The 9,730-nt window shown below is 40.3% G+C and overlaps 2 protein-coding genes across 2 annotated transcripts; both read left to right on the top strand.

The window, feature by feature from the left end:
• The first annotated feature begins 6,123 nt into the window (after positions 1-6,123).
• On the top strand, positions 6,124-6,596 carry LOC109987884 (histone H2A-like). Its single transcript, XM_020639143.3, has one exon. The coding sequence runs from the start codon at positions 6,130-6,132 to the stop codon at positions 6,514-6,516; it is 387 nt and encodes a 128-aa protein (XP_020494799.1). The 5' UTR covers positions 6,124-6,129; the 3' UTR covers positions 6,517-6,596.
• Positions 6,597-8,220: 1,624 nt separating this feature from the next.
• On the top strand, positions 8,221-9,730 carry LOC109987867 (histone H4). The gene has a single exon (XM_020639116.3). It carries the CDS (start codon positions 8,302-8,304, stop codon positions 8,611-8,613), a length of 312 nt encoding a protein of 103 aa, XP_020494772.1. The 5' UTR covers positions 8,221-8,301; the 3' UTR covers positions 8,614-9,730.

Here is a 9,730-nt window from a genome sequence, read left to right as displayed (position 1 = left end):
TCGTATATATCTCTTGTTTTATTTCAAAGATTTTTTCATGTTTTTCCTATTATTCTCTTGCTTCACCAGAAGAAAACCCTGTACTGCTAGATGAACCCAGCTAACTGCTGGTCCTGCAGGTCCTTCCGTTGCTAAAACACAAGACCAGATTTTCGGCTGAGCGGGCTGCTGGACCTTCTGAACCATTTCGGACCCAGCCTGTGAATTTGGAACCTGCTCTATATGTGATGTAATATCTATGAAAGAATGCGTCTTTGGACCCAGTAAATGTTCATATAAAAACCTGTCCGAAAATGGCCATTGATAAGGCAAAACACTTGATTTCATGTTTTAGGAGACGTAAGTGCACAATTGTGTCATATTATCTCATGGGGGACTCTGGGACTGTGTCCGAATCCACTTACTACATACTGCCTACTACATACTCAAAATATATATATGCATACTGCATATAACCCGACCGTTAGTATGCCGTGGGCAACATATGAAAATACAGGTCAGAACGTTCTTCCGGTCCCAAACTTCGTTGGATGAGCTAGCATCAAGCTATTGCGACAGTCAGTCCATAAATATAATTCAACAACAATATGCAAACATTCATTCCTAATGCAACAGCGTAGTCATTTTGATAAAATTTGGCAACATGTTAAATTTTTTTCAGCACAGAACTTTTATTTTAAGCCGCTAGTTATCTGGGCCGTGGTATGACCAGTACGCTCCCATTTCAATTCTGGCCAATCTAGTATACATCTGAGTATTTCTTGCATACAAAAAAATTGCATACTTTGATTTTGGATCATACAACTTACTCAGTGTGACGTCATATTTAGTATGAATTGTATGAAAGTATGCAGTTTCGGACACAGCCTGGGTCTCTCTACAGTAGTACCAAGCGGCAACCTCCGGTCTGGAAAAATGAAGCCAATGTGGAAGTGCAATATCCTGCAGTACGCTGAGTGTCTGCATGAGGCTGGCTGCAGGAACACACATGACACAGTTACATACACATGACTGGCAAAAAAGCTGTTTCAAAGCATAAATGAACATGTTTACAGCCTATATTTTCTAAACAATTGCACTATACAGTAATTTTCTTGGGTCCCCAACATGCAAGTTTCTCTCAGTGCAGTGTCAGATATGTGTACGTAAGTGGCCCTGATTTGGACCAGGTGTGGGAAACGTGTTCCAGCACTCTGCTGGCTCTCAGAGATAGAAGGCCTCATTCACAAACTGTGCGTACACACAAAGTTTGCAGTTTGTACGTTTGTTGCCGCACAAATCAGGGATTCATCAATTTATTCTTACTCTGCAAACAAAAATAGAACTTCCTCAGACCGTGCGTCAAAATGATTGACCAGCTTTCTCAGAAAATGTTAACTTAACTCTTTAACTAAATGCATGACATATTAAAAATACATTCTGTAATAAAAAATATAGATATACTGTATATATATGTTTCATAGACAAGAATTAAAAACGTGAATTTACTAATGCATTGACTAAATGTATAAAATAATCATAAAATGTATGCACCTCTTGAAATGTAATGGTTTTGACTTTCATTTAATCGGTGACCCCTTCCACTAATATTGCAATGAAATATTGCATGTTACCAAAACCAGCTGATTAATTGGAGCCTATTCAAGGGCATGCAGGGAACAACCAAGAAAGTGTAAAGATCTAGCCTTGCTGAAAGAAATTTCAGCCAGTTCCATCAGAAGAGAGCATAGCAGACCGTCACAACATGTTTGAAGAGTGTGACGAATGACTGATCGGCTGATTCAGACTGCCAATGCGTGTACTGAATTGAATTGTCATATATGTTGTCAAATTTGCTCTACCTCGGGCAGGGGTATCTCAACTTCATCTATTAGATTTTATGATTAATAAAAACTCTACGTAGCTTTTGAGTAATATACTAATCTATTAATGTGTGTATTTATTGATTTATATTAAGCGCTTTCAGTCTGGTGTCCGTAAAGCGCATCTACCTAAACAACCAGTTTACACAAGAAGTATAACATGTGAAAATGTAAACTCTTTGAAAGCCTCCATTTACTTTTCTTCTCCTGTCAGCGCCTAAAGTATTTTAAGACCTGACTTGAAGGCACTTGTAATTGTCAAATATGTCATTCTCTGAAACGACATTTAAGCCCCTGGACACAGCTCTCTTTTTTACCTTTTGGGGCCATCTCTTGCAACTTTTATTTGTTGACAAACATGGAGCATCTTGTCCTAAAGGTTTCACTAATAATGAAATAGACTACTTCCTTGTGTAGTCGGTAAAAACAGTTAAAGAGAAGTTTTCACTTCAACTTGTAAGACCTTGTTTATCTGTAAAATGATGAACAGGACACAAACTGTCTCTGCACATGAGACACTTTAACAAGGCAGACCGATAACAGACACAAATAGTTGTGTTGGTGCTTTACTTTTGTAAATATAATATTTTTAAGCCTTAGCTCTTGTAGACATACAAAATCTAATTCCGTATGTAAAAGGTAGTTCACTTGTTCACTTTATCTTTTCTACATTAGTAGAAAATTTAGACCCCATTTACACAAAAACGCATATATTTTCATGTGGTTTGGCCTCTCATTTACATGAAAACGGAGGTTTTATCACGGAAAATTATCATTTCTGAAAACGCCGTTTTCGTGTTTGTGTGTTTACTGGGTGAAACCGGAGTTTGAGGTTATCAAATGTCACATGCAACAGAAAATGCTCAACGTCATGTGAGCGTCCTATCATGGATGCTGTTGAGGTGGTACTTCCCTCTGACTGCCCTCATTTCTGTCGACAGGTGCCCCCCCGAGTTATTTCCTCCTTTACATGAGGATACTCCTCAGAGGTCTTGGACGGGTACTGTTCCAAGAACAATGCCAACATGTCCTCGTATTTTGTTTGGCATGATTCCCAATCTACATTTTATTGGGCTTTACTTGCCTCATAATCTAAGGCGACACGAAGGAGTAGCTCCACTTCACTGTCAGTCCAAACAAATGGACCTCTTGCCATATTTACCATTTTTGAAAGGAACAGGAAGTCGCTCGTGTTATTCGTTGTTGTTGTTGATTCTGAGGATTCTGATTGGCTTGCATGGCTTTAACCTTTCTCGTTAAACTGCCGCCTATAGGTTTATAGTATAGTTTATCAAAAACAATCTGGTGTGTATGACGTTATTGAAAACGGAGGTCCCATATTCTGCTTTTTCTGGTTTTATATGCTCTTTAGTGTGTTTTCCAAGTGTCCTGTGCATGTTTAGGCACATCTATGTGCAAAAATTCAAAGTTCGCAGAAACGTGGCTTCTCCTACGTCCTCCTGTTAGCTGTAGCATTAGCTGCATGTAACGCTCGGTTCTAGCCCCCCTCGATAAAAATGTGTCAGTGTGACGTCATTGTCAGTGTGAGATCACTGATCTAAGCCCATTGGCTTGTTGTGGCAAGCCCAGCAGCTCATGTTGAAATTTCCGAGACGCGTGCTGAGCAACTGACCAATAAGGACAGAGCGGATCGGCAGACCAATCAGAGCAGACTTGGCCAACGTGTTGTTGCTGTTGTTGTTGTTGTTGTTAACTAACTTGGATTAAAGTTAAGACTAAAGTACAAACAGGTTAGCCAATCTCGAAGTTAACTTACCTCGCCATGGTGATTTCTCAGCCGGAGATACATGACTCTCCATCTCTCTCTCTCATCAATAACAATAATAATTGAATAAACAAAATAAATAAAGTTAAAGCTAAATGCTCCATTTGACTAAAATTAAATTAATAAGTAGCTAAGTTAGAAAAGAAAGTTAATTAATGAGAAGGAAAAGGAAAAACGTTAGCCTAACTGATCTGTCAAAAACCATCAAAATGAACGCTGTCAGGGTTGCTAGGAGACAGAACAGTTAGTGACGCAAGTAGGAAGTACTCTCGTAGACCAGACCGTCTCATTTTGGAGACCGCTCGGTTCAGCCTTCTCAGTCTATGGAGGACGAGAAGACCACGCCCTTTGAAGGCTGGAATGGGACACAGCTACAGTGTGTAGCATTATGGGTAATGAGGTGGTGATGTTCGATTAAACAGTCTGACGGCAGATGGGATGAACGACCTGCGGTAGCGCTCTGTCTTGCAGGGTGGGTGTCTGAGTCTGCTGCTGAAGGAGCTGCTCAGGGCCCCCACAGTGTCATGCAGGGGGTGAGAGGGGTTGTCCATGATGGATGTCAGCTTCACTAACATCCTCCTCTCACCCACCTCCTCTACAGAGTCCAGAGGAGTAGGCCTTCAACAAACATAAAACAATTACATCACAACCATTATCAAATAGCCTAATTTAATTGGACAAGAGGCATAAAATACTATACATATTAAAAGAATAATAATAAAAATAACATTCTTGTAACATTTCATATGAAAAGTTTATTAATTAATCATTTTATGAAAACATGCACAACTTTTGGCAGCACATGCCTTTTTTTAATGATTTACAGATTTCAGAGAGATATTAATAGTCATGTATAAAGCTTTAACAGACAAATTGAAAGATTTAGACAGAGCTGTCTATTTGATTAACAATTAATAAAGGGATTAATAAAGGATAAATTAAATTAAATTAAATATGCCACATCAGAGGTCAGCTGAAAATCTGGCACAAAAAATTCAAAGTGGAGTGGATCAAACGGCTGCAATGAAGAGGGGAAAGGCACTGGAACCAGTTGCCATCCAGGAATATTGCAGGGTCAAAAACACCAATTACCGGTACTGGCCATGTGGGTTTGTCATCCCTCCAGATGCCTCCTGGTTAGGGTCCTCTCCTGACAGTGTGTTGTTTGATCCGACTGAAAGTCCACGATTCGGCCCTCTGGAAGTGAAATGCCCCAATGCAAAGAGCTATGTTGACTTGAAAATGCAGAGTCACAGCTACTACTTGCAGGTGCAGGGCCTGCTGTTATTGACAGGGATGGAGCGGTGGGATTTTGTTGTTTTTGCAGAGGAAGATACAGCGCATCTACAGGGACTCTGATGTGTTTAAAACCATTAGGGAGAAGGAAAATTATTTTGTATTTTATTTTTACTTGGAAGTTTAAACAAAACTGTAATTTGAAGCAGGGTGTTTTCAGGTCCTTAAATAAAAACCCACTCCAATAATCGTATTCATAACCCTGCCTCCAACTTGCCTGCTTGGGGACATTTGCCTTTGCCTTTTCACCTGTCTTGGTGATTCCCAAAAGCAGGGCCCCGAAGGAAAGCTATGACAAGAAGAAAGAGATCTACTACAATTCTTACAGACACACCAGTCAGGAATTCCCTTGAGGAGGAGCAGGAGAAGGCATTCATGTCAAAAGTAAAGCGAAAGGTATTTTCAGAAAAGGAGAAAACAGAAAAGAAGATAAGAAATAAGTACACAAAATAAAATGAGAATGGAAGTGCGGAGGAGGAATTGAGTCCACATGAGCAGAATAAAACATCTTTCTCCAAAGGTAAACAACAGGCATCTACAGAACAGGAAAACAATGCAAGGAGGAAAAGAAACAAGTGCACAAAAAAACATGAGGATGAAAGTGAGGATGAGGAAGCCTACTGCATTGTCTGCCTGGAAAGCTATTCATAACCTAAAGAGGTCTGGCTCTCTTGTGTTTCTTGCAAGGCCTGGGCACATCTTGCCTGCACTGATAGCAGTGCCATCTACATGTGCCATAACATTCAACATCACTCTCATCAAAATGATGATTGAAACATTAAGTCAACATTGTTTCAATAATTGTTCATTGTCTGGGCTTTAATTTTAACAGATGTGAAACGACAGTGGTAGATCAAGCGACAGTGACCAAGCAACTATTGAAAAAATACTGTATTTGCGTGTAATGTTTAAAAAGTGCACTTTCAATTGAGTGAGTGGGGCTTCCTTTCTGATGTCCTTAACACCTTATTCTTTGGCGTTTCTGTTTTCTTGTATTTTGAAAATCCCCCAGAAGCGTGTACGAAAGTTACATAATAAAGTTCCGCTCCTGATTGGACGATACAACATACGCTAGCTTTGTCCAATAACGTGTCAGCTAGGCGGAGCAATAAGAATATATAAACAGAGAGTCGACGGTGATAAATTAATTCACATTTCGTTATAGAATAGAAATTAATATCGAACATGTCTGGAAGAGGAAAGACCACCGGGAAGGCCAGGGCAAAGGCGAAGAGCCGGTCATCTCGGGCCGGGCTTCAGTTCCCTGTCGGCCGGGTCCACAGGCTGCTGAGGAAGGGGAACTACGCTCAGCGTGTCGGCGCCGGAGCTCCCGTCTACCTGGCGGCGGTGCTTGAGTACCTGACGGCTGAGATCCTGGAGCTGGCTGGAAATGCAGCCCGTGATAACAAGAAGACCAGGATCATCCCCCGTCACCTGCAGCTGGCTGTCCGCAACGACGAGGAGCTCAACAAGCTCATGACTAACGTCACCATCGCTCAGGGCGGTGTGCTGCCCAACATCCAGGCTGTCCTGCTGCCCAAGAAGGCCGAGAAAGCTGGCAAGGCCAAATAAGTCGTCCTTGAACGCAACACCACAAAGGCTCTTTTAAGAGCCACACACACATCCTATCGAGTTTCTTCCTGTTACAGTGAAAATTAGGTAGTCACTGAAAAACAAATGTCTTCAAGTCAGGTCTCAAAATACTTTAGGCGCTGACAGGAGAAGAAAAGAAAATGGAGGCTTTCAAAGACTTTACATTTTCACATGTTATACTTCGTGTGTAGACTGCTTGTTTAGGTAGATGCGCTTTACGGACACCAGACTGAAAGCGCTTAATATAAATCAATAAATACACACATTAATAGATTAGTATATTACTTAAAGGCTACGTAGAGTTTTTATTAATCATAAAATCTAACAGATGAAGTTGAGATACCCCTGCCCGAGGTAGAGCAAAGCATACCCATATTTTTACATAACTTGAACATATCAAGTTTATGAAACGGATTGTTGTATACAATTTTGGATGTTTTAAGCATATTAACAACAAACGAAAATAGGTCAAATTAGGAAGGGACAGCTCTAGCCTTAGCACATGTATCTCTGGGAATCAGAATTTAACCAAATTTGGACAGGATGTTCACAGATAGTTATTAGTTACAATTATGCAAAGTTTTTATCAATACCATTTTGAATTTTTCACACTTAAACACACATGTAGTTTAGGCGGAAATTGAAACAAAAATTCAAAAGGTGTGTATATCAAAGTCTGTCATTTCTTAAGTAAGGACACCAAACATTAAGATATGTAATTTGTATCTTCTTTAGACTGTTATCTCAACATAAAAGCAAGTTATTTGACTTTTCACTTGACCCTATGCTGTCACCAGCCCCTAACAGGAAACTAGTGCAGCCAGGATTTCAGGGCGACCTGGTACAATGGGGCCCTGTGGATGTGTATGTGGGAGGAGGTGGCCACAAACAATTGATTAAGACTCAACAACACACAATATAATTGTATTCTGTAATATATATATAATTAAACATTTTATAGTTATTCCTAATACATTTTGTCTCATATTTTCTATCTTACATATGATTTATATGATGACACTCAGAGTCAACTCGCTGCTTTCAACAATATTATCACCATGACATTGTTTCTATTTCATTCTAAAAAATTTAACTTTTTCCTTTTTGGGGGGTTTGTTCCTCTACAAGGCTTAAACTAGTTCTTGAAGTTCTTGAAGTTTTCCTAACCAAACAAGTGAAGACATAATTCCCGGGGAGGAGAAAAACCGTGATTCACAGTTACAGTGTGCTGAGATTATAACAAATACCCTGTAGGTTACTGTCAGCAGATACTGTAAATAGATGTAATAATAACACTGATCAAGTCATTTTAAAAACAATGTACAAATGAAAGGCTGCAGAGTAATACGATTATTTTAATGTAAGGCTAAATGTCATTTATCCTGCAACTGACCAAAGAAACCCCAGCAACTCAACCCTCCATAACCCAGTAGTTTCCTCCCAGCCGATGCTGCCTGAACATATATCACACATCATGCACACACCCAGACAAATTGACAATATACATTTTACATAGACACAAACGCACATTTCCTTTTTGTTTGAATGTTTTCTTTTATTTATTTTTCGTTTAATTTTGGTGCCTTGGTCTGCATGTGCCCTGTAAACCTTAAGTCCTCTGCCTCCTGCCCCCTCAGCTGATATAACTGAACCCCCCCACCCTATGGATAGAAAAGGGCAGAAGCCCTGAACTATCCCACCAGGATCCTGATGATTTAGCCTTCGGAGTCAGTTCGTCTTTAGAAGAATTATCATCTAATCAGAATGAGTGGTCGCGGAAAGGGAGGGAAAGGACTCGGCAAAGGAGGCGCCAAGCGTCACCGTAAAGTCCTTCGTGATAACATCCAGGGAATCACTAAGCCCGCCATCCGCCGTCTGGCTCGCCGTGGCGGTGTGAAGCGGATCTCCGGTCTGATCTATGAGGAGACCCGCGGTGTGTTGAAGGTGTTCCTGGAGAACGTGATCCGTGACGCCGTCACCTACACCGAGCACGCCAAGAGGAAGACCGTCACCGCCATGGATGTGGTTTACGCTCTGAAGAGACAGGGCCGCACTCTGTACGGCTTCGGAGGTTAAACCTGTTACTCCACCTGGATACTAAACAAAAGGCTCTTTTAAGAGCCACACACATCACCTAGAGAGCTTTATTCACACTCATTTAATTAACACTTTACAATAGAGCATTACATTATAACCCAACTGTTTAACTTATAAATTATGTCATTTTGGTCCTTTTCGTAGAGTCACGGATGGAAGTTTTTATTAACCTAATTTCTCCTCTTAACTCCGGTACTAGAGAAGTCTGACGGCCGCAGAAATCTCGTCTTCTACGCATTGGGGGCAGCAATCGAGTTTAAGTGCCCCATGTAACATCATTATTTTTTTTTCAATCATCATATGTCCAAAATGTATATTTTGCACTTTGAAAATAGTGACAAGAATCTACCCTTTATTGCAGATACTTGAAAAACGGATAATGACTGAGTTTAAAGGATGGCTGCTGGGAATCTAATATCATGTTCAAAATCTTCTCTATGATTGTTTCCACTTCGTGTAATGACATGAACAGTTGTAGTGTTGTGGCGGAGACCTGCAGCTCTTAGTGGGGTGAAGTGGCTCTTAAAAGAACCTTTGTTTTCTGTATTATGGAGTTTTATGCGGCGGGCCAGCTGGATGTCTTTGGGCATGATGGTGACCCTCTTGGCGTGGATGGCGCACAGGTTAGTGTCTTCAAACAAACCGAGCAGGTAAACCTCGCTGGACCCCAACTCTTGTTGGTCTAATGTGTGCAGGTGATACAACAGTTCAACAGGGGCTCGGACAAAAATAGGTCCAAGTTTACTAAAGGTGTCATCATCTCAGTTAAAAGTCTGGACATGCGTTTGATATTACAAGTGTGTGCTCATCTCCCTAATATTATTGTAGTTTTCATGTGACCGGAAACAGAAATATGTATTTTATGTCTTTCCCCAACTTGTTTCATCTTCACCAAGTGTCCAAAAGCATAAAAACATTCACAATGATTTGTGAGTCATCATTTTATTTTCAATTCACAATTGTTGAAAAGGAGTCACGTTTGATTTATTTCTTAAAGAATCAAGAACAAGACCAAATAGTTACAAGAAAAAACAAATCTCTGTTTATATAAAATACACAATTTTAGACATGTTTTCTTTCCCCCCCAAAGTATAAC

Source organism: Labrus bergylta, chromosome 7 (assembly GCF_963930695.1).
Source record: "Labrus bergylta chromosome 7, fLabBer1.1, whole genome shotgun sequence".
Taxonomy (NCBI): domain Eukaryota; kingdom Metazoa; phylum Chordata; class Actinopteri; order Labriformes; family Labridae; genus Labrus; species Labrus bergylta.
Note: the sequence above shows the minus strand (reverse complement) of the source record. Positions and strands in the feature narration are given on the sequence as shown.

What these genes read in the sequence shown, in the direction of transcription:
- LOC109987884 (XM_020639143.3), top strand. Translation starts at nt 6,130, where the DNA reads ATGTCTGGAAGAGGAAAGACCACCGGGAAGGCCAGGGCAAAGGCGAAG.
- LOC109987867 (XM_020639116.3), top strand. Translation starts at nt 8,302, where the DNA reads ATGAGTGGTCGCGGAAAGGGAGGGAAAGGACTCGGCAAAGGAGGCGCC.